Raw genomic sequence first — 24,785 nt, forward strand, 5'->3', positions numbered from 1 at the left:
GTAACATTCTCCTTGGCTCAGGTCTGCCGGTCAGTCAGTAACCCTTAATGGCTATAAATCTGTGTTTTATCAACCACTCCATCCTACTGATCCTGAGGAACAACAGAAGTTCTGACAACCTCTCATCAGAAAGATTTATAATTCATAATGTTCAAACTCTGGGCCTCATTTGCTAGGGTTTCCTGGAGAGCTCCTAAAATTCAGAGCCACCAGGTACTACTTACTGTCCTCTAATGTTAGTGTCTGAATGAGATAATTCCCATGTTGCAACTTAGAAGCATTTATAGGAATATAAATTGCCAAAAAATGCAAAATTGTAGAAGTAAAAGTAAGTTCATAGACTCCTAAGGATTTCCAGGATCTCAGACTGCCTGAACTTGGCTCTTCTGAGCAAGGAGCCCTATAGCCTGGCCAGACTCTGGGAAACCATGAAATCATAAAACTGCTGTTGTACTCAGCCTCACAAAGTGTGTGTGTGTGTGTGTGTGTGTGTGTGTGTGTGTGTGTGTGTGTGTGTGTGTAGGAGGGTACCTTTCCATGTCTCCATAAACTTTCTAGGAAAGAAAGGAGGGCTGTAAGAATAAAATAGGCAGGAGACATCAAATTTCTAAATACAGATTAAGTAAAAAGAAAAAAAATCATGGAGATTACTATTTTTCTGAGTTACTGGTTTCCAGGACCCAGTATAGTTTTGTTTCTTTCTTGTCACTCACTTGAGAGCTCTTCGACACTCATTAGCCATCCCAGAGACTAAGCAGGAAGGATTAAATTCCCTATTCCTGTGGAGGGAAGTAGCTTTACATTAATGACCAAGAAGAAAAAAAGGCAAGCTAGCAAGATCTAAGACTTATTGTCTTAAGTCTTACAAATTAACTTGGGCTCCAATTTATCTTATCAAAGACAATAAGCATTTTGCTTCTCAGCTACTGTTCATTCACAAATCCAAACAAGTTCTTTAAGAGTCCTATGACATCACTGTGAAAAGCAGGCATATAGCAAAGAAGAAATGACAGGCTCCTTGACGTTAGCACCTAATTCTGCCTCACTAGCTGCACAGAACAGAGCAAACAGATCAAGCACCAGCTCTCCTGGCTATACACAAAATCCCAACCCAATTGTGGCCATAAGCAGTCAGAAATCAGAGCAGCCAGCAGCTAGCAAGGCTTTACAGAAACATCTCTGCAGAGGCACACTTCTACAACAGCATGGATGGTGGACCAAGGGGTCTGGTCAGGATAGCATCTTCTGGCCATGTGAATCAGATTCAGATTTTCCTCTCTTACTGTTAGCTTAAAAGCCAACCCAAAGAGATCCACATACATAGGACTACTATTCCATTGCCCTAGGGAGTTGCTGCTTCTTTAGGTATTAGAAAGGCTCTGGTTGAACGATTCCAAGTTCCGGTCAAAACAACTGCCCCGCCCCACCACCACCACCACCAAACAAACAAGCAAGCAAGCAGAAACAACAGCAATTCCCTAAACCCATGCCAGTGTTCAAGTATTACTCCCATGTCCTTCCCCTCACTTCCAGACATGTGTACTCAAAAGGCTGTTAAACCTTTTATTCCAATGGATGTACCTATAAAAGCTTTAAGTCCTTCAGGCTGCTTACAGAGGGAAACTGCCAGCATTCTCTAGGCTAGACATCACACACATAAGCAGAGCCATCTCCCAGGGCCATGATGTTCCTGGAGAGCATGCTTGGGCAACAAAATGACCCACCAACTTCTTCCTGAGGAAGATAGATTCAGTCGATTGCTGAGACTTCTACCATTACCACACTCCATGGTCCACTGGATGACACGTGGACCGACAGCAAGAGAGCTGGGGATACTGCCACCACTGGGGACCTGCTCCCCACCCCACCTTCTCCGTGAGCTCAGCTTCTACTCCAGAACCTAGAACACGATATCCAAAGAATATCTGTTCAAAGAATGGAAAATTACTGGGAATTCTCAAAATGTCCACCTAACTCTCAGCTGGATATAAAAGGCTAGATAGAGGGTGACAACCAGGTCTAGACCCTCTGACTATGTACCCACACCTAGATAAAGCTAGGTAAGAAAGAAATCATGCATAGGCTTTGATGAAGCAGACTATGAAATACATGGAGGAGATCTCATATAAATAACTCATTAATAAGGTAATCTGTTATTTTCCCTCAAGGACTATATAAAATATATTTAATATAGATGTAAGAATTTTACAATGATATAGCAAATAGCCCATTAAATGCTAAAACATGGTGCTACACTACTGCATTCTATGATCATAACCAAAATTAAGAAAGCACATACTAAGTCTGTGTATTTTAAAAAGCAAAGAAGTCATTGCTCAGTTTTCACTGTTGCTCCATTTCTGGAATGCACTATTTCCCCCACTTTTTGTCTTTTCTTATTGTTTGGTTGGCTTTGGTGCTGGACAAAGATCTGAAGAAATGAAATAAACGATGTTTATTAGGCTGGAACTCATAGGTGGTCAGCAAATTTAAAACCTGTACTTCAAATGATTATTTCCAAGGTTTGAAATCTTTTCAAGGACAGGAAAAATAATGGTCTACAGATAAGTTTTGAAATGAAGGAACATTGTATGATGTGATTCAAAAATTCTACACTTTGACTATCACTAAAAATAATCTTCTAGCCAAAAAATTGCTAGGTAGATTGCGATACTCAGTATATATGGAGTCTAAACACAAAACAAATGTTCTCTCAGAATGAACAGAGAAGTCCATTCCCATCTCTGTTATGCCCCAAACTCTGGCATGTGTCCCTCATCTAGAGAAAAATGTCTCCTTTACACAGTACTCTTACTTTCAGTATCTGTTGTCATTTCAGGCTGTACACTGCACCAGCAAATTCTATGTGGTTCCTCTAACATTTGCTGTCAAATTCCTATGCCTGACATTTATGTGAACAGTCAACATTACAGCATTTGTCCTAAACCTCCCAGAATTCTGCTGCCAGCCATTGTATCAGAGCACTTGCCAAGTAGCAAGTCCTTAGCACAACTTCCATGCCCCCTCCTCCTACTCTACAGTAAGACCAGATTATATAATATATCGAGAATGTTTCCCAATAGTCATAATCCCAAAGGATAACTTACAGTGATAAATGAAAGCCCAGTCATCTTGTCGCAAAAGGAGACTGCACGAGCAAAGGGTTTTCCAACACAAACTGTACTAAGTACACAAGTGGTGGAGGAATAGAAGTCTTAAGCTTCAGAAAGGAATGCTGATTTCTGTAGCCGAATTTCTAAGCAGTCTTATCAAATAAAAACACAGAGCCAAATATAGAAGCCATAGAGATCAGGGAAATAGTGAGAGCTACCAATCAATCTTACCTCACCAGCTCTGCAACTTCCAAATGACACGACTTCCTGTCTACCCAGGCTTTTCTTGTCTTGCTGTTCTACCCTCTCATTGGCTCTTAGCCCAGCTACCTCACTTCCTTGTCACTGCCTGTCTGTACAGACCTCCAGGTCTCTATGGTTGTTACTGGGATTAAAGTTGTGTGTCACCACGCTTGGCTCTGTTCCCTACTGTGGCCTTGAACATACAGAGACCCTTCCTGCCTAGTGATCAGATTAAGGGCTTGTGCTACCACTGCCTGACTTTTGTGTTTACTTAAAACGGCTTGCTGTTTCCTCTGATTTCCAGGCAAACTTTTATTTATTAACATACAAATAAAATATCACATTTCCCCTTTTTTTGTCTAATAAAAATTAAAAAAATAAAAAATTCTAACTAATATAAAAATATACAATAATTATATAAAACCAATAAACACATCAATGTCTAGTCCATTTGCATTTGACAAATTCAGAGAAAATATTCCATTATCTATTCTATTTTGGTGAGTCCAAAATGTACCTAATTCACTTTCTAACCTAACTTATATTACCAACAGAAAACTATCTTATGATGCTAACCAAACCATCCCACAGCAAAGCATTAGTGTACCAAAAACTGGACTGGGAGGCAGAGGCATGAATATTCTGACCTCAAGGAGCTATAGAGAGACATATAAGTATAAATTAAATATTGGTATGAATTACTAACATAAGTTTATCAATTGCAGGTTGAATATCTACTACCTAAAATGATTCAAACCTGGAGTGTTTTGGGAATGGGGAGTAGCTCAGTGATAAGTATTGGCTACACATGTATAAGGACTTACGTTTGGAGCAGCCAAAATCCATGTAAAAAGCTGGGTGCGTGCAGAGGGTGCCTGTAACTCCAGCACTCAAGAGACACATTACCTAGTAATACTAACCAAATTGCTAAGCTCTGGGTTCCATGAGAGACCCTGACTCAAAAAATAAAGAGAAGAGTGGGTTGAAGATGACATCTCACACCAACTTCAACTCTTTCTCTTCCTCTTCCCCCCTCCACTGCCCCCACACACAGTGGTTTGGATGTCAGTTTTTTCCTGATTTTTTAATGTTTCATATACAGTAAGGTATCTTGGGAATAAGGCCTATTCACATTTTATATACACTATATATCAACAACCTGAAGGACACAGGTTATTTCTAAGAATTTTGTGCATGGAATAGTGTTATGTTGTAGACTCATCAGGGCAACAGTCTAAGGTCTCAAGTTTTGGATCATTTAAGATTTCCCAGTTTGGAGAGGTCAAGCTCCAAGTTATTCACAGCTACACTTGGAAGTTAAACAGTTGAAAGACTTGTCTAGGGTGACAGAGACAGGTGAGCCAAGAAAAGATTTCAGAAACAGAGGCTTCTGGTTCTATGTGAAGTTTCCAACTCATGGCTAAACAGGTGGGAAAATGAAATCTGACATTTTCTAATTTTTAATTGAGAAACAGTAAAAAGTATAAATCTTTAAGAAAAAAATGAAAAGCAATATAGGGGCTCAGAATAAAGGTTTATTAGATTACCTTAATCACTGCCAATCTGAACACTTAAAGGAATAGCTATTATTAATATTTAATACTCTAATTTTTGTAATAGAATTTTCCATATGTACTTAAATAGTAGTTTAGTTATTTTAATAAAGGTATTTTATATTTCTAGATGGTAGTTAATAATTTTTAGGCAAAAGAAATTTTTAGTCTGCTATATGCTTTGAATAATTATGGGGAGGGAAAAGAATACAAGGAGGCACTTTTCCATGCTGGCCATACTTCCAGATTTCTCAGGGGGTAAGGACTGGTTTTCAGGAGTAGTACCTAACAATAAAAGATCATTTTCCAGTGACAGAGCTCACATTCTGGAAAATAAAGCTTCATATTCCCTGCTATTTCAGAGTACTTTCCAGAAGAGAGACAATGGGAGATATGCTGAATCAGTTGTTCGTATTACTGTGCACAATCACCTTTTGTGAGCATGTGTCAAGAGAATATACAGTCACTTCAGAAACGAATTGTTTTACTTTGTAAAATAATCATTTTTCTTCTATTTATAAGTTGAAGTCTGATATGTTAATCTAGACAAAGAACAAATGTATTGGCTTTAAACTGTGTGTTATATGTACTATTCAGATCTTATCAACATATATGGTCCCCTAAAAACAAGTCAGGAAAGGGATTATGACTGACAGTCAATAGGCACTGGCTTCTGAGCAGTCCATAGACAGGATCTTGTGGATAATGGAGAGCTACTGATCAAAGACACTATCTTGAACATAATTTTGTATACCGACCTAAGAATATGTTGGGCTTCTACTGTCTGAGCTGTACAGAAACTATACTTTTTCCCTACCCACCTCCAAACAGAAGACATTAATATCTGGGAACAGTCATACTTTATTTGCTATGTCAATATAAGGAACAATATGGGCAAGGTTTAGCCCAAAGTGGCTACCTTCATGCTGCTGACAGATCCATCACTTGTTACTAGCAAGGGGTGTCTTAAGCATATTGCCCCAGCAGGCACAGAAAGATCCAGAAAAGTGATTAATCGTATTGAAGGTTAAGTATTACCACTGCTCAAAATAAAGTGATACCATTCTCTCAGGACTTTCTGATGCTAAGATGCTCTTTCTGAAGGTGAAGACTGAACCATACGCTACAAATGCTGACCACTTATCCAACATACTCAAGAAGACACCAACATTTTACTCCAGCTAATAGAATTAGCCACAAAGGCTGATCAAAGGAGGAGCTATGAGACAGACTGAACTGTGTGTACAAAGCATTAACTCTACAGAGAACCCACCCATTCAAAAACAGAAACCTGCAGGGTGGTGGCAGCACATAGCAGCCCCTGGGAGGCAGAAGCAGGCAAATCTTTGGGTTCGAGGCCAGCCTGATCTACAAAGTGAGTGTCAGGACAGCCAGGGCTACACAGAGAAACTCTGTCTCAAAACAAAACTAAACAAACAAAACCCAACAAAACAAACAAACAAACAAACAAACAAACACAGAAACTCACTGAAATGCAGATTACTGGATCTCACCAGGGGACACTAAGCTAATACATCCTAGTTCTGGAATGTGTGCATCTAAGTCATTCCTCACATGATTTCCACCCAACAATAACCTTTGATTCTCATGGGGCCTAAGGGACTTCCACTCACTGAAGAAATAGTGAATATACATCATTTCACATAGCAGCTCTTACATGGAGCCCTGTTGGGCTGATACTATGAGGAAGCCCTGGGAGAACTTCTAAGCAAGCCATCTTGCACAGTACTTCAGTCACTGCTTCAATGTTTCAATATTTTAAAAAGTCAGGCATTTACCAAAGTCATACTGATAGGGTGGGTGGCTTGAAAAACAGAACAGAAATTGAAATTCAAAAAACCTAAATTTTATATATAAGCATCTGTATACAAAGTAGCTATTTTCCTCTAAAGAAAAACATGGTGTACTAGCACATGTTTTGGTGGGGTATCAGAAAACATGTACTGGAGTCACTGCTTTCTTCAACTATGCAACCTTGCCTAAGATGTATGAGCACCAAGGTCTCCACACTTTTGGGAGACAGAGAGCAGTCTGTAAGTCTAAACTACACCTGGATCATGCTGATCAGAAAATGTCTGTGGTTACTTGTGGGTAAAGAGCATGGAGCTTAAACAGAGGAGAACCCAACATGAGTTGGAACAGTGCAACAAGGCAGTTTCAGAGGGGCTCTGAATGGGTCAATGAGTGAGAATGGGTAAAATCAGCCTGAGAGCCATCATCAGGACAAACTGAAGCAGGGAAAAGAGAATGGTGAAACAGCATTCCAGGGAATGGAAAAACTTCAGTGTAGCTTCCAGATCACACAGAAAATAGTGAAGGCAAGAAAAAACATACTTGAGAGTTCGTGTTAAGAATGTAAAACCTATCTAATTGAAAAAAGAAAAAGAAAAAATAGAAATACAAATATAGGCAAAAATTGTGCAATCTACTTCTGGAAAATGGTCTGCTTTGCCTTTTGGAGAAATCTGGGCCAAATTGAGGATACCAGCTGTTATCTGATATTTTTTGCAAGAACCAAATGGGGGCGGGGGAAGAAGTAGCCTGCTGCCTGCCCATCATCCCTCCCAAATTTCATAAAGTCACAAGTAGCAGGTGTCACAGTATAAAAACCACAAAGCATTACTGTCCTTTCTTGTACATTCAGCCCAAGTAGCTGAGTCCTGAGGAAAGAAGGCAGGACCATGGGCAGTATAGAAGCAGCTGTCATCAATGGTTTCTGTAAAGGCCCAGTACATTTATCTTACGGTGACCTGCTTCCTCTGCATTTCTACCTTTTTCTGGATCTTAGAGCACACAGTATGTATAGCAAAAGAAGTGACTCACTAAGAATGAAATAAGGGTGATTATTTCTGGAATGAGGAAAATGGTCATTTGCTGAGAGGAGTCATCCCAATCATATTTCATTTTCCTTTTAACAACAACTTAGGCTCTCAGCACTAAGAGCAATTGATTTCCAGGATTGCTGGTCATTTAAGTTAAGGAAGAGGAAGCCTACAAAAATCCATAGGACATAGAATACATTAAACAGCCTAGAGAGAGCCAGATAGTGGGCACCATTGTTAATGGTACTGTATTATCTCTATTAAAGACTGAGCATTTGACATAAAGAAAGATTAAGCAGGCAAGTGTGAGGAGTTAGGAAAAAAAGCAATTCAGGTTTTTTTTTTTTTTTTTAAAAAAAAGGATCAAAACCAACTTTTTATCATCTTAAATTTCTCTACGATTTTTCTTAGAATTTTGGTAAGAGAATGATCAGTTCCTTTTCTGATTACAGGATGTATCTTCTCCCACTTTATTAGAAACACCCAGCATTATTGGACATCTTACATCTAAGTATATTTGGAGACCATCATACAGTTTCCTTTAGATGAAAAGTGCCGACAGAAATTTTTCCTTTGGGCCAATAAATATAAAGAATGAGGTGTCAAAACGACCCAGGGCTAACAAATCACCTTAACTGACAATCCTAAGAGAAGTCACTTTAAGCACAAAGATGACACTGCATTTCAAAATACCTCCAAAGGAAGGAGGAAAAAAAAGGCAACACTAGACAAGATGGATGGCAGAGTCTGCCTTGAGTACCCTCCTCTTAGGCCATAGTTTGGGCTGGCTTCTCACATCACGGGCAGAAAATAGGTTCCAACTTGAGTCAATTGATAGAGATTGTCTGGAACACTATTTTGAAATATATTTGGGAGCTACATCTGGATTCAGTGAGAAAGTGTACCATGATAGATATGGGATGTCTACACTGGACAGGAGGGAATAAATTGATGACAGAGGGCCAATAATTTGCTAGAGGCAACACTGCCCCTATTTGCTAAGGAAAAAGAAATCTAAGCTGGAAACTGGATCATCTTCTTACCCAGATAATTCAAGTAAGGATTTCAAGATATAAAGCTGCAGAAAAGTATCCATAAAATACCATTATACATCTTCAAAGAAAAAATGACCCATGTGCCATGGGAGCTTTAGAGTTCATCTCCTCGGAAATCTGCTAGGACTGAATCAAGCCAAAACACCACTACTAGATCTAACTTGCTTAACCACTAATAGCTTTACATTTTAAACTAAAAAAATAATACTTTATTATTCACAAAGATCGCATGAAATTTAAGTTTTGGTGTTTATAATAAAGGCTATACTAGGTCACACTACAACTCATCTATATATGTAGTAGCCACAGTCACATTCTTATAGCAAGGGCAGAGGTGAGAGCCCTGACTGAGTCCTACTGGCTTGCAAAACCTCATGCATTTACTAGCTTACAAAACAATCCCAACAACTACTGTCTAGATAAGTTCAAGAATCCCTCGAGCAATAGGATAAGGATTCTCTCTATGAGAAGTACTTAATGTAGGGGGCTTCATACAGTATTTATCCAAGAGTACTGCTGCTCTGTCTGGCAATATTAAGTGTCTAGACTTAGAATACTTCGCCTCCTTTGCGGAATAAGCACAAAAATATTATGCTCCCAGAGAAGTGTTTCTGAGGCCCAAATGAAAAAGAACTGCAAATAAACCTAAAAAACAAACAAACAAACAAACAAACAAATCCCTCCTTTTTCTACAAGTAGATTTAAGAAAAATGTAAACATACTTTTATTGTTTTGGTTTGAAGTCTCAATCCATTCAGAGTGTTGATAGCTTTCTCTGCATCCTTGGGGTCAATGTAGTTCACAAAGCCGTAACCCAAGCTCTGCCCTAAGGAGAGGGAAGGGGAAAGACACGTTAGTTCAACCCACTGGCAGGAGCAGACTTTGGTTTGGGCACAGTCTCCTGTCATTCACATCCAAATAGGTTCTCAATAGAAAAGGAAACTCTGTTCATTCTTTCAGATAAAGATGTAGTCTTTTTTTTTTCATCTTCTGTCCAGTATATTTGCAAATTTAAAAAGCAGAGCTGCGTAAGAAACCACACAGACCCAGAGCATCCCATCGCACACCATGTGCCTAATTCAGGATGTGGCAGCAGCCCCCACAACTGGGTGTAGTTTCTCTGCTGAGCTCCAGAAGGAAGAGACAAAAACATGAACTCCCCTTTCTTTACCTATAAAACAGAAGATGGCAACAGCAACCAAGAACCTGTCAGCGTTGTCTGAACTGCACTGACACATTCACAGCTGGACAGCTGCAGTTACTACAGACAGTAAAGTGGTGAAGACGGTGCGTACATGTAGGAATGTGCCACATAATGGCATTTTGGTCAGTGTGCTGCATAAACAATGGTGCTCCCAGGAGAGTCTAATAGAACTGCAACATTCCTTGTCACATAGTGCCATCATTACTATGGTGACCTCATAACACAATTCAGAGTCATGTGCTTATGACAATGCTGATGTAAACAAATGTAATGAGCTGGTCATATGAGAGCACAGCAATACAGTTTGTATAGTGATTACTTACTTGATAATGGCTATTATTGATTAATGTATTTTCTATTATGCATTTAATAATAAGCATTTAAAAGGTGTGCTATACAAAAATATGCCATGTTTCTGTATACAGTCTCCTCAAATTCATCTTTTGATTCTATCAAGGTTTATACTAGGTAACTGAGCTGTCTCATCTAGACTAGTATATGAGGACCACCTACAATGCTCATAAATGACAAAATGGACAAACAGCACATCTCAGAATGAGCTGTCATTAAACAATGTATGACCACACTTAGTTTAGAAGGGCATTTCTTTGAATAAATTCAACAAAATTTCTCTAGGTATTATTCTAATCTAAAAAGGAATTACAGGAAAACAAAGGGATTTACACAGAGAACAGCATCCATCATGACAAGAAAAGGGAGAGACTCAAGGAAATAATGAAGCACAAAAAGGGTTGCACAAGAATAACTTCCAAACAACTCTTGCTTGTTGCCATTGTGGTGTGCCCATCAGCTGGCCTCTCACCCCTCATTCAGTAGCACCCTATTAGAAAACAGGGAGGTACCATGCAGGGGAAAGTGAGACAACACAGCCCTATGTCAGGCTGCTCCCAGGGATCAAATGTTCAGCTGAGGCGAAGTTTCTCCATTTGAGAAGAGACAGGTGACACAATGAATAAGGGTTTAGACAACTGATATTTCCTGGAAAGTACAAATGTTTGATTAAAAAACCCTGGCTCTCTAGCAGTTTCATAGGAAAGTGTGGGGACTTGTTGTGTCCCCCAACTGCTATGTATTGGTATTAAAGACAGCCCCTCTGGTTACTCTAGTGTGTGACTTCTTTGTTAATGAACAGATAAACACAGAAGGCCAACCATAACCTAGTAAGTATGAGAAGTTGTGATTTATTATGCTTTGGAGACTGTGAAGAGAATTTGGGAAAACAGGAGCTAACATTCCCTCTTACCAAGATGTGTTTTTCTTGTATGCAAAAACAACCACAAACAGAGAAGGGGGCTTGTGGTATGAAGCAGTGGTGGAGAGCTTACCTAAGATGTGCAAGGCCCTGGGTTAGAAGATCAGCACCTCAGAAAGCAAAGAATTAAAAGGGAGGGCCAAGAATGAAGTGAGCTCTTTTGTTTCCTTAGCACTATATTCAGGTTCTTTTTTTATATACATGTACCAGGCACGCGTGTGCACACTTTGATGTAGGCAAAACACTCATACACATAAAATAAATCTACAGAAAAAGGTCATATGTCAAACTACTGTAATTTCAAGCCTCCAGCATTTTATCAATTTAAGAAGCATTTTTCACATGTCTACTGTGTATGTGTAGAGTGCCCTCTTAAGAGAAGTGCTGCGACTCTCCTGTCATTGAGCAGGATTCAAGTTGGCAGAACACAAAAAGAATCTGCACAAGAGACTAGCTTATGATGGAAGGAATATGGGATTTGAAGACTGGCATGTGAGCTCTAATCTCCTCTCTACTATCTACCAATGTGTGACTTTGAAGATGTTATTCAACCTTTCAGAGCCACTTCTTCCTACCTAAAAACAAAGATAATCCCTATACAACTAGAATGTTAAAACGATGATGATGATGATACTCTTTATGGATGAAAGTGGACATCCCAGTCAAAAGATAACAGAAGGAAAAAGAGCACACATACTATACACTATAACTTTAAGCATATCAATTCAGGGTTATTTCAGGAAGGCATTAACATATGATGGAAAAGAAATAGACAAGCATCATATTGTATAGTTGTGTCACTCTACTAAAATTAAGTAGTAACTGCCATCAGAAGAATGTAGCTTTCTTTTCTACAGGCAGTTTTTCTACCAACAACTTGTAGTCATCTTAGTGATTCAACCTTAGCTGCATGGGAGAATCAGCTCAGAGATCATGGGGAGCCTGAACCCGAGACTCCAAAATTCTGACTTGATCAGTTTGTTTTGAAGCACTGAAAATAGCTTTCCTAAAGTTTAGTGATTTTAAGGTACAACCAAGCAGAGAAACAGGTTTTTTGCTTTTTATTTTTTTAAGCTATTTCTCTGTATGTGTGTACAACTTCAAGGACTCAAGTCTTCTCCTTCCACTGTGCGTGTGTTCCAGGGATTGAACTCAGGTCATTGGGTTTGGCAGCAACCACCTTCACTTGCTGAGTCATCTTACTGAGCAAAGAAAACAAGTGTTAAAGGTGAATCTTGAGATACACAGAAATCTGGACGCTATGAGGGGGCCTTAGCATGTGAAATGTCTCTACATAGAAGATACCACTTTACAGATGTATCTTACAGAGATTTTATGATGGTCTTTTTCTTTTTCTTTTTTTTTTCTTTTTTTTTTTTTTTTGGTTTTTCGAGACAGGGTTTCTCTGTGTAGCTTTGTGCCTTTCCTGGGACTCACTTGGTAGTCCAGGCTGGCCTCGAACTCACAGAGATCCACCTGGCTCTGCCTCCCGAGTGCTGGGATTAAAGGCGTGCGCCACCACCACCCGGCATGATGGTCTTTTTCTATGCTGTCACATTACCCACTATTTCAACAAGCAATTCACTGGCCTCCTGACATGGGTCTTGGGCAGCCATGTTTCTAGGCTCAATGCTGCACATGGAGAAGATTGGTCACTTGCTCTGGCTAACCTGTTCCTAGGCTGCCTGGAGTCCTGACTCCTAGCACGCTATAGGCAATGGAAGGATTGCAAAATGAAACCAGGAGAACTTAAATGATGCCATTTATATTACCGAAGATATAAAGGTCACAATCAGAGAGCACATTCTTTGAATCTGACCTGACACCCAATGAAATCTGGCCGGCTACAATAATGAATGAAATTCTCACTATTATTGACTAGACTTAAACACACATTCACCTCCAAATAACCTCTTCTCTTTGTAAAGAAGTTTCTGATCTAGCATTATTGAGAGGTGTGCGATCTGCCAAGTAAAATGTGTTCAAGGTAAGTGACGTTTTCTATTAATAATAAAACATGTAAGGGTTATCTGCTACTAAAAGGTACATTCTTAAGTCCACTGTTAGCATAGCAAACAAAATGTTGGGGTGCTAATACAAGAGACAACTCTTATCTGAGACACTTCTCTTTTGAGCCGATAGTGATTAACACAGGAACTCACGACTGGTAAAGGTGCAGAGAACGAGGGACTGAAAAATTCTCTGTCCTAAATGGGACACCTGTAACATATTGTTCCCTCTTCCAAGGCTCAGGGGTCATTATGGAAGAGAGGGAACAAAAACTGGAAGAGCCAGAGGCAGCAGGTAACTACAAGGAAACTGTTTTCCAAACGCAGAGGGCAGTTGCACATATGAAATCACAGTGCTTGTTAAAGTGCACAAGACCTGTGCAAGTTCAAGACAGACATAATCCCAGCATGAAGAGGGGTGGTGGTGGCTGAAGAGCTACTGACAAATGATAGCTGCTAGAAGACGGGGAGTCAATTTTCTTCAAGAGTGTTGCCTTGGTATGTCTCCCAAGCTCCAGGGGAAGGCCACACACCCAAAGACATGTGGGCACCACAAACTGGACTCCATGAGCTTTAAACACACACACACACACACACACACACACACACACACACACACACACACACACACACAAGGTGGGTAGGTAGAGAAGTGAGAGGTGTATTTAGGGGGAGTCTGGAGAGGGGGGTCAATAAGATCAATACATATTGTATGAAATTAGAGTGACAGGAACTTTACAGATTTTCAGTATGGAGTGCATTAATTATCCAGGTGAGCAAATGCTTACTGAGCCTAAGGTAAACAAAGGCATCACAGCTATAGACAGTGGCTCCCCATTGTCCCCTTTCAGCTATGTGATCATTTAACGCTCATTGTAAACTCACAGTTCTCACACCAAGGTAAGAATGGCATCCAAAGCTTGGCAATCGGCTTCTACAACATAAGAAGCAAGGGGTAAAGCAGTAAGGCAGGGCGCTGCATGTGTGACTCTTCCATTCAGCAACGCAGGCTGTCTTCAGCATGTCTAAAGTACAGTATCACCAGACATCTTCTGACAGACTTGATACATATGTGTGTTATTAATAATGTATTGGTTGCCTACTGTCCCATTTCTGTCTATTCTAGCAACTAACAATTTATTCTTTATGTCTATATTTATGCTGTTTTTCAATTCGCTTATTTATATTTCTGGTTACAAGTTCATATTTTTTAAAAAGCAATAGCAAACCAAACAGCAAGGAAAGAAAAGCTACTGAAAACCTCCCGAACCAGGACTTAGTCTTTCCATTCCTGTACTCCCACTGCCCAGTCACTCCCCAACAGAAGTTACAACGGATGGCTTGGAAGCCAAGCACCTTTCCCCATATTATCCAAATGTCCCAAGGGACTCTGAATTTAGAGTGTGCACATGTTTATCCCCAAACCAAATATCACTTTTTGAAAACTTATAAAGCTGCACATTTAAATTTCAAGTATGATGAATTATGGAAGCCATTATAATTTTTAAAAAAGTTTCTAAGAAAACAGAACTAACACCACTCCTCCCCAGCTATCTTCCCATGCTACCCTGTCCATAGTCTCTCAAGGGTTTAGGAACCACTAATCCACGTCTTGGACCTAAGAGCATGGCAAGGACTCTAGAACTTCACTATGGAAACAGCCTGGATGGATAGTTTCACAGCCACTCTCTGGACAAATACTACACTCCAGAAAATTGTTGATGTCTTTTTAGCTGCATTCTTTTTAATTGAGCATACACACCACAGAAAAGGATCCCTTCCTATTTAAGAAAAAAGTGTCTAAAATGCACCTGGTACAAGAGCAAGCTGCTAGAAACATGGTCAATGACCTGGAGCATGGAGCTGAAACACAGAGCTCCGGCAGGGACAGAGAACCACACCAAACAGGGTGGGGGTCAGAGGAAGAAGAGCTAAGCAGGAAGAGAATCCGCTTAGTGTTAAAGTGGTACTATGGGAGACACAGTAAATGCCAATTTATCCAAACTGTGTGTAATTCAACGCATCAGCCACTCCCTAGTCACCTACATTGCTTTTAACAGCATACTTTAATTAAAAACTTAATTGCATATTTTAATTAAAAATACACAATCTTCTGGACCCATTTCATTCAAAGGTCACTTCATTTACTTTTTTTTTCTATTTAAAATTACTACCAGTGTTCAAAATATCAAATTACCCCCTTAGGTTTAAAACTAAAGGCAATAGACTACCATAATTCTTGATTAAAAACCTGGCACATTAATTTTATCCAACCAATATTAAATGAGACCTTTCTCAACAAGAATTTGTGGAGAAGGGTTATATACTTAAGTATTTCTCACCTAAACTAAGTATCCATTCATTCACTATCAAAACCTACATTTTGCTAGGCCCTGGAGGATGCCAAGATAAGGTACTGCTCCTCCTCACATGCCTCCATTCTGAGAGGAGACAAATGAACAAGAATAAAATACTAAGGAGAAACACCAAATGGAGTGAGAGTGGGAAACAGACCAAGGGGTGACACTGCTATTTAAATACAGAAGAGTGGGGCTCATCCTGAAGGTAATGTCCAAAACAAGACCAGTAGGAAGTGGGTCCTAAACCAGAGACCAAGATGGGTAAGATGACTTCTATCAACATGCTGCTCACTTGCACAGCTAAATCCACTTCTCTTCCTCAGTCGGGCATCCTTTGTTATTAATTTTCTGACTTGGTTTATTCCTTCTCCACTCTTCCTTATTAATAACCCTCTTCCCTAGACTCTGGAATCCAAGACAGGAGCCATCCTCCACTATATTTATATGGATGGAACTCCTAAAAATCAAACCAGACCATGCCCTGTTTTCCTGGCTTCCTGCTGACTTCCAGCAGAGCTCTGCTTCTGCTAGTCCTACAGATATGCCCTACTACGCACACTCAGGTGCCAGTGCTGGAACATACTTCCAGAACTGGATTACTCACACAAACCTCCAACAGCATTTGCTGCTACTACATACCTGGATCCTAATATGTAGGGTCCATTGCTCCCCTCCCTAGCAGTTCTACAGCAGGACCCATATTATGGCCTTATTTTACCGTGTGTGTGTGTGTGTGTGTGTGTGTGTGTGTGTGTGTGTGTGTGTGTGTTTACTAGCAAATTTGGATGCACACTGGGCTAATTTGAATATAGGCAGATTGTTCCACTTTGGGACTGAGCAAGGCAGAGCAAGTTGACCTCAGTTCCTGACAAAGCCCTATCACATACTATTTAGTAAATAAATGTTCAGTGACCAAATGAATGAACCAACCACAAACAGATGAATTAACTAAGAGCAGTATCTGTGTTCCAGGAGCTTATGTCTTAGGATCGAGTTGCCCTTACCAACATGTTCCCCTGCCCCTGTCTTGTACCAGATGGATTACAGAACATGGAGATGAGATGCTCAAATGTTACAGTATTCTGTCTTCATAAGGGAATCATACAAGCTATTTTTTAAAATAGTTCATGTAAAATTCTCACATGAAAATTTTCTATAAATACCATTAAAATGAAATCTCAATTTAAAAAATAATGTTATATAGAGTAATTTGATAGATTTACATAAATCTGTTTCACAAATCTGTAAGTATGAATTATGGGATGTCAGCATATAATTTTGTTGAAAGTGCTTTTTCACTAATATAATTAAGTCTGCCGAGACTATTCATGAACGAGTCAAATAAAATGCAGAGTGAATTCTGTAAAAACCTGGTAGTTGAATCAACAATAAAAGGTGACTACACTGATTGATGTGTATCTATTATTTCATTTAGAGCAGTAGTAATGTTTTATGAAATAACAGAATGAAAGCAGCATGGATCTTTTTTAAATTCTAGAGTTATCAGAAACAGGCTGCTGATGGTCCTCTGTCAAGCAAGACTCTTACAACCTAAGTCTAACAATGAAACATTTGGGGAGAAAAAAGAAAAAGAAGAAATATTTGTGATCTCTGAACAGCGCCTGTGTAAAACTGAATACCTTAACTAAAAAGACTGGGAAAGCAAAACATAAGATTTGGAAAATCTGATCTCTAAAGGGGAATTTTTCTTTTCAATAAAGACCCCATTTTCTCATTATGCTACTCTTCTCCTTCCTCCTTCCAGTACACAAAGTTGTAAATGCGTTGTCTTTCCTCAGATGGACTTTCTGTTCCTGGGCACCCATCATGTGTGTCTGTTCAGACAGGCTGTGCACTACAACTCTGGCACCAGAATGGCACAATCCAGACTTTAACCAGTCTTCTTAATATTTTACTGCATGGTGCCACACTTCTGAAGGGGAAAGGGGAGAGAGAACCTTGAGAGCAGAGGGATGCAATCCTTCCTGGTCACATTTCTCTCCAAATGTCCAGTCTCTTCTTAGCTTGAATCTCCTCCAGATGCAGTTAGTCATTCCATTTGAACAACCCACTAGCTTGGGTCACACCAAACATTTCCTCCTTGCTGCCCTCTAATGAATAAGACCAAATGGAGAGGAAAGGCTGGCGGGATCCTGTTATTACAGTCGAAGCCAGCTATCAACATGAGGAGGATTTTGACCAGCTTCCCAAAGGACATTACCATGGATTAGCACCAGGATAGAGAATTCAACCTAGATGCTCACACAATGCAGAAAACAGATGGGTCTCTCAAAAATTCATATTCTCCCCAAATGCTAATAAAGCTGGCCTGGGACACAAAGGACCTAATACTTTAAATGCCTTTGGAACTTCAGATATATGGAGATAATAAGAAAAGAGTTAAATTACAACTTTTCTGCTGAAATCAAAGTTGTAAGGAGTGATTATTTGGTAAATATTACCTAAACGGTCTAATTCTATGGGGAGCGTCTAATGTCCTCTGCACCAGGGCATTTTCTGTGAGACTTAATTTTAATGGCCATATCTGTCCTGATTATACAACTAGTAAAGCTCTATTTCCTACAGTTCCAGTACCAGTAATTATGAATTTGCTGGCAATGCAGTGTGACCTTGCTTAAGTTGGCGAAAGTGTGGGTTCTTAATACATCACCCTTGCAGACAGCATTAAGAACTCCCACACAATTCAATCTTAGGTTATCGAGAACAGAGAGAGCATATTAAATCCTCTAAATTTTCAAGTGCTGCACCAGGTACTAAGACTGTCTTGCATCCAATACAAGAAACATTGGGGCAATTTGGCATAATCTGAAGAAAGAAAATAAATTGATTCCTCCCACTCCATATCTCCAGAAGAAACTCATGGAGCAGGTTCTTCATTGTGGAAGGGAGTAAGATGATAGAGAACCTGGACAGGGAGGGGAAAAGCCAACACTCGTCTCGTACTAGTTTAGGTAGCTGCTCAAAAGGAGCCATCAGCAGCCCTACATTCAATGATGTGAGCAAAAGTCAAATGCTGGCAGGTAGCCAAAAATTCAGTCCCTATAGTTCAAAGTTAGGATATTAACAGCTCTGAACCAGTGTCAGATCTACTCCTACTTAAAGGTCTGGATCTCCTGCAATTGTCCCTCCATTAAAATTAACATATATGGACCTCCATTCACACAGACACTTACACGGTCTCTGCTTTGCCTTGTGTCTGCTTAAAAAGCAATGGGGTTGTTCAAGTAAATATCATTTGTGATGAGGGCAGAGGAACCACATTCCTCAAAATAGTATTGTGGGAAAGCAGGAAAGCAGTCGACAACTGTGGTAGTAAAAAGGGCATCTGCTGTTGCTTGCTCTCCCAGCTGGTGTCAATCTTCACATGGGTGCGTACACACACTCACACAAAGAAACCAGAGAGCAGTACACCGAGAAGCAAAGCAGCTTTCTCAATGTGGCTTTTACTCTCTGCAAGCCAGCATTTTCATTTAGTTATTACCCGAAAAAAAAAAAAAATTAAAGCCCCTAAGCACTATAATTAGTTGAGCAGCCCTTTTGACATTATGTCAGCCTTGCAATTTACTAGGAAGCCTGTTCTGTCCAAAGTTTCAAAGAGAAACATTTGATTATACAAACTATGGAAGAAACATTAGATTATGTGTTTCTATATGATAAAAGATTCTTTTGGAGATAAATTTTCTTCTTGAAAACATACCTTTTTAAGAATATCTTCTACTTACTCCAAAGCTTCAACACCCTAAATTTTCTACTGTGGAAAGGTCAGTAAGTTTGAAGGGCAAAGTCCACTCCCAATAGACCTACCTACCTGAAAGCAAAGGCTACCATACTGCCTAAAACTGCTATAGAGGAACTAATGGGCCTTACATTGCATAGATTCATCATATTTAATTCTGTGAATGCACATTTATAGACATTTTACAGAGAGAAGCGTGGAGGTTCAGAGGCGGTAATTAACTTTCTCAGAAGTAGCTAGTAAATGAGTCTGATTTCAGAGCCAGGGCTGGTCTTCCCAAACCCAGCTTCTCCAAGTTCACTGCCATAAGCAGAACTTGGGAGTCACTGCAAAGCAGGGTCCTGTGCATCCATACATCACAATGTTCTAACCAGAAAACTTATTTCCAATACACCTGCATTTGATTTCTTGTCCCTTGTTGTATAATCATCTGACTGAAACTTCACAGTTCTTTCTTGATCTATCCAAAAGACCACATATAAAAGGGAGGAAGGGAGCCCTGAAAGAAAGGAACAGCATCCTGCAGGTGCAGAAACCACTTATGCCCTCAAAACAAATCCATCATTATAAAGCAGATAGATGAGAGGTATCTGCATTATCACAAGATTCCTCTTAAATGAAGCTTGATTTACATACTCCTCTTCCAGAAGCTCAGAAAGCAATTCTTATGACTAAAGCCAAACATGCTTGTTACTGCCAAAACTGTCTCCCACACAAGACACATCTCTCCTCAGCAGATTGCTTAAAATGCTTTCATACTCAGAGTATGGTTTCCTAGCTGTAGGGAAGAAGGTGGGATCGATACTGCATGGTCTCTAACCCCTAACATGCTTCAAAATGTAAAGCCCCACCACAGGTGGAAGAGAAGCAGGTACCAGAAATGAATAAGCATGATGGATCACGGGAGTTTCATGCTTAACCAATAATTAACCTGAAAAACTGAAGTCTAGTGTCTTAGGACAGATGCAATTCAGGGTTTTCATGCCAAAAAAATAAGGGGGGAGGGGACACACAGAGGAAGATGAGGAATTTGTAGAGTGTAAAGGATCTGATCAGAACAAAAGTACACCACAAATCTTCAGAGGCAAAAGAACTGCCTCTCCCTGAGAACAGGGTCTGACCTAGGGGAGCTTTAACTCCACAACACAGGACTGACCAGTCACGGAGGCACACTGAGGAAGGACACCTGAGAAGTCTGTCTACAGCAGTCATGGGGGAAATGATGATTTCAAAATCACTAAAATCCCACCTTTCTTCCACAGTCTTCATTGAGCTTTCCAGACCTACATGAGACCCTCTCACTCATCTAGATGAAGCACAAACCCCCTTTCACCCAGCATTCCACTTCTGGGCCCAGAATCCTGTCCTGCAGCAACTCCCTCAAACCAAGGACAGGACAGGAATCCCAGCCTTTCCCAGGAGGATCTGTAGTTCCTAGCACAGTAACATCTTACATTTGAAAGAGAACAAGGAATCTGCTGACCTATGAGTTCGTGGAGATTAACACTTTAACAAAGCTGTGAAGCTATCTCATCCCACAGCCAGCAGAGCTAAACAACCACCTCTCCAAAAGACAAAGACAAAGATGGCTGCCCTGGGCAGATTTAAGTCTCCTTTACAGAGATGTAAAAGTATGTGGATGTGACTACTAAGATGCTATTCTGAGTGGACACAAAGTGGGAAGACATTTACCACAAAACAATCGATTTTGATATTACATACAGGAATCATAAGATTATGTTTAACCCAAGCCAGAGTTCATTACAGATAACAAGGTTAATACCAAGTTAAGAAAGGTTAGAGAGGGAAAGAGGCAGGGTCATTGCAGAAGGAATAATGGGTAATATCATACAACCAAAAAGAAAAAAAAAATCTATAAAGTAAAAGCCTCATTTCACCTTAAAGTGACCTCTACAAAGTGGCATGTACCAAGCTCTACCTGGGGATAAGTGCCCACTTTAGTTCCTTTTATTTCAAAACAGAGCAGAATTCTATTAGTGATATTTTTAGCAAAGACAGAGAACTAAGTTTCCCAAGGACTGTCATTGTCCTCACTCAACACAAAGATCTAGGCATAAATAACAAGATTTTCCTTCTTGTATGGAACATTTTGCTTAGTTTATATTTGATGAACAAAGACAGTTAACATTTTCAAGTGTATTAAAAAACCAATTTTTCCTCCCTTAAATGTAAAATAGTCACACAAAAAGCACTGAATTTCATATCAAGGAGAAATCCCCCAACAGAAAGAAGCTTGTGTTTCGTCAGTTAGGGAGTAAATACTGAGCACAAGGAAACCCACTTAAATACCGCAGACACAACCTTTAGGACCCCAAGAAAGCTGTTTCTGAAGCAATAGAGGGGACAACCCCAGTGGATCACAACTCACAGGGAAGGTGGCAGTACTCAAAATAGTGGGAAAAGCTGGGGCTCACGTGGGAAGCATGGCTACACGTACAGTCAACAAAGGACCCTGACAGAAATAGATGCACATTTTGTTTTTGCTAAGGAGCAGCTTAAGTTAGAGCAAACCACTCAGACTCCATGGCATTCTGCCCATCAATTATCAGATGGCTTCTGAAGAGAAATACAAGATGGTGCAGTTCCTGTGATGACTACCCCATTCACATCACTTATGGGCATTTCCCCTAAATCACCTCATTTAAAAGTTGGGAGGAGGCATTGTAAACCTCAAAAGATTTAAAATTCACACAGATACTGTAATAAGGGAACTAACACTCAGAAAAACACAACTCATTAGGTCACCGAGTAGTGTGGCTCTGTCTGCGGCAGCATCAAAGTAAATCACCCTCACTGAACTGGATAAGCAGAAGCTTGTCTTTTAGTCACATGGTGACAGTGAAATATTTAATCTCATGCCCAGAAATGTGCACTCAACCACTATTGGCTATTCCAGTCACATCTTCCCAGTGAAACAAGAAAATTCTGAACACAGAAGTAATCTTTCTTACTACCATGCTATCATTTCAAGTACACCCATGAATCTACAAAAGGGTATAAATTAAAAGGGGCTTATTCATGATCACCTACATTTTAAGCCATCTCAGAATGTGAAATATAGTACTTCTGTTCACCTGACACTAGAGAAGACATGTAGCTATGTTTTCATGAAATAATATTAAGACCATCTCTGATATAAGACATAATTTCTGTGCCAGCTATTTGAACTACAACACATGGCAACTCTGCAAAAATAGCTAGAACAAAGACAGGTGGGCTTTCTAGGGCTAGGAGCTTAAGGCTATCTGCTAAATAGCCTCATGAACTTAACCTAGATTGCTTAACACATCTCACCTATAGACAAAAACTAAACCAAGGGGGTTCTTGAATGCTTGTGCCCACGATGTTCCCATCTGCCTTACCCTCATCAAATTACCTTCTAAAAATATGTCTAGCCCTATGTGCTAGAGTGAAGTTTGTTAAAGAACTTTCCACAGGTAGAATCACTGAGCATCAGATATTCAATTACAAGTAAGCTCAAAGAAACAAAGTTTTTACTAAGTGTCAACCTTTCAGCTCTTCCCTAACTCAACAGCTTTTGGTGTCAATCAACTCTCTGGTTTTGTTGCTGACAAATTCTTGCTTACCACCTATGAAGTAGCAGGAAAGATTGTAAAATGGTCTCTTTTATTTAGGGGTGACAGAATTATTTTGTGATGCTGCCAGATCTCTTATTAGTTGAGCACTATTCTCAAATACAATATAAACTGTGAAGTACTTATTCTAGGTTCCTTAGTTGACAACATTATTAAGGCATTTCATTTACCTTCCAGACTACTAAGTTTTTCTCAAGCAAGATACTTTCTAGCAAATAAAAAATATGCATATACACTGACAAGGATCTGAACACAGACACCCATTTAAATCCTATTAGGGTTCTTTATCTACACCCACATCCAAATTACATCCAATATGAGCACAAGGGAGGAGAACTTGCACTGTGCTGAAAAGCTGTCTGACACATCTACAGTTATAATTTAGTCGTGTATTAAAATTTTCAGATCCCTTTCAAATTAGCTGAGATTAAAATAAAGATTTGTTTGTTTCAATAGCCATCAATGTTTTATCTATTATTTATTTTGGGACAATGTCTCACTATGTAGCCAAGGCTGGCCTTGAATTCAAGATCATCTCTCTGCTTCTTATGCTGAGATCACAGATGGGGGCTACCATGCCCAGCAAAAGCATTTTTGTAAGAGAGATACTTTAACTCTGCAGAATATGACAAATTAAACCTATATTCAATTCAACTATTCCATGATACTTAACAACTTGGATGTTATTTCTTTCACTCATTACAACATGGATATTAACCCAGAATTTCTTCTCTTTCTTAGATATTCTTCAGAATTTTAGCTGAACAGAAACAAAAGAACTAAAGGTAATCTCAGCCATCAAAATTCATCCAATGATTGCCCTAAGTTGAGTGTGAAATCAATTTTCAGTCCTGATGGTTACCCCCAAACTCTTGATTTCCTCATCCCTATCAAAACTAACTTGTTCTGGCACTGTTACCAGAGAGAAGAAAGGATAGAGGGCTGGAGAGGCCAGCTCAGCTGTTAACAGAGTGCATTGTTCCTGAAGACAACCCAGGTCAGAGAATCATATTGTCTGTGACTAAAGCTCCAGAGAATCCAGAACCCTCACCTGGCTTCCAAAGGCCCTGGACTCAAAGCACTTGTCTATCCTCAGATGCACATATATACACATCCCTTCAGAATTAAGTCCTTTTTAAGAAGAAAAAGGTTAAACTGGGTGTGGAAGAACACATGTGCAATTCCAATACTGAGGATGGAACAAAAGAGGGAAGAGGATCAATCCAAGGTTTACAGTCATTCTTGGCTGCATGGTGAGTTCAAAGCCAGCCTCAAACAATGAAAACACGGAGGGGGGGGGGGATGACAAGTTTACAAAAAAAAAATCAGACAACTAAGAACCCTACTCATTAAGTGAGTAGGAGCTAAGACAGGCCCACCACACCCCCGAGAGACAGAATTACTCTGTATAACAGCCCTGGCTGTCCTGGAACTTGCTCTGTAGACCAGACTGGCCTTGAACTCACCAGAGATCTACATCTCTGCCTCTAGAGTACACAAATGAAAGGTGTGAGGGAACTTTGTTTTTTAAGTGGCCCAACCCCCACTGTTCTTTCAGGTAAAACCACCAGAAGAGATACCTGATTCCTTTCAGCTTCCACAAATTGCAAGTTAACAGCATAACATTGACTAATTTATTTTTAAACAATTACACTTAGAATTCTGCAGCAGGGACTTACAGAGAATAAACACACTGCAAATAAAGATAAAGTAAGACAAATCTTTTCCAAAAGAACTCAAGTCTGACTAAAAGAAGAG

At 39.7% G+C, this 24,785-nt stretch overlaps 1 protein-coding gene across 18 annotated transcripts in view; it reads right to left on the bottom strand.

Annotated features, from left to right (window-relative positions):
* Positions 1-24,785, bottom strand: part of Elavl2 (ELAV like RNA binding protein 2) — a 133,298-nt gene that overhangs the window by 28,388 nt on the left and 80,125 nt on the right. For all 18 annotated transcript variants that reach the window (XM_076564504.1, XM_042271403.2, XM_015992838.3 and 15 more), the window contains one exon: positions 9,530-9,633. In XM_076564504.1, coding sequence (XP_076420619.1) covers positions 9,530-9,633 — 104 coding nt within the window. The remainder of the gene's footprint in view (positions 1-9,529; positions 9,634-24,785) is intronic.

Source organism: Peromyscus maniculatus, chromosome 2 (genome assembly GCF_049852395.1).
Source record: "Peromyscus maniculatus bairdii isolate BWxNUB_F1_BW_parent chromosome 2, HU_Pman_BW_mat_3.1, whole genome shotgun sequence".
NCBI classification, from domain to species: Eukaryota; Metazoa; Chordata; class Mammalia; order Rodentia; family Cricetidae; genus Peromyscus; species Peromyscus maniculatus.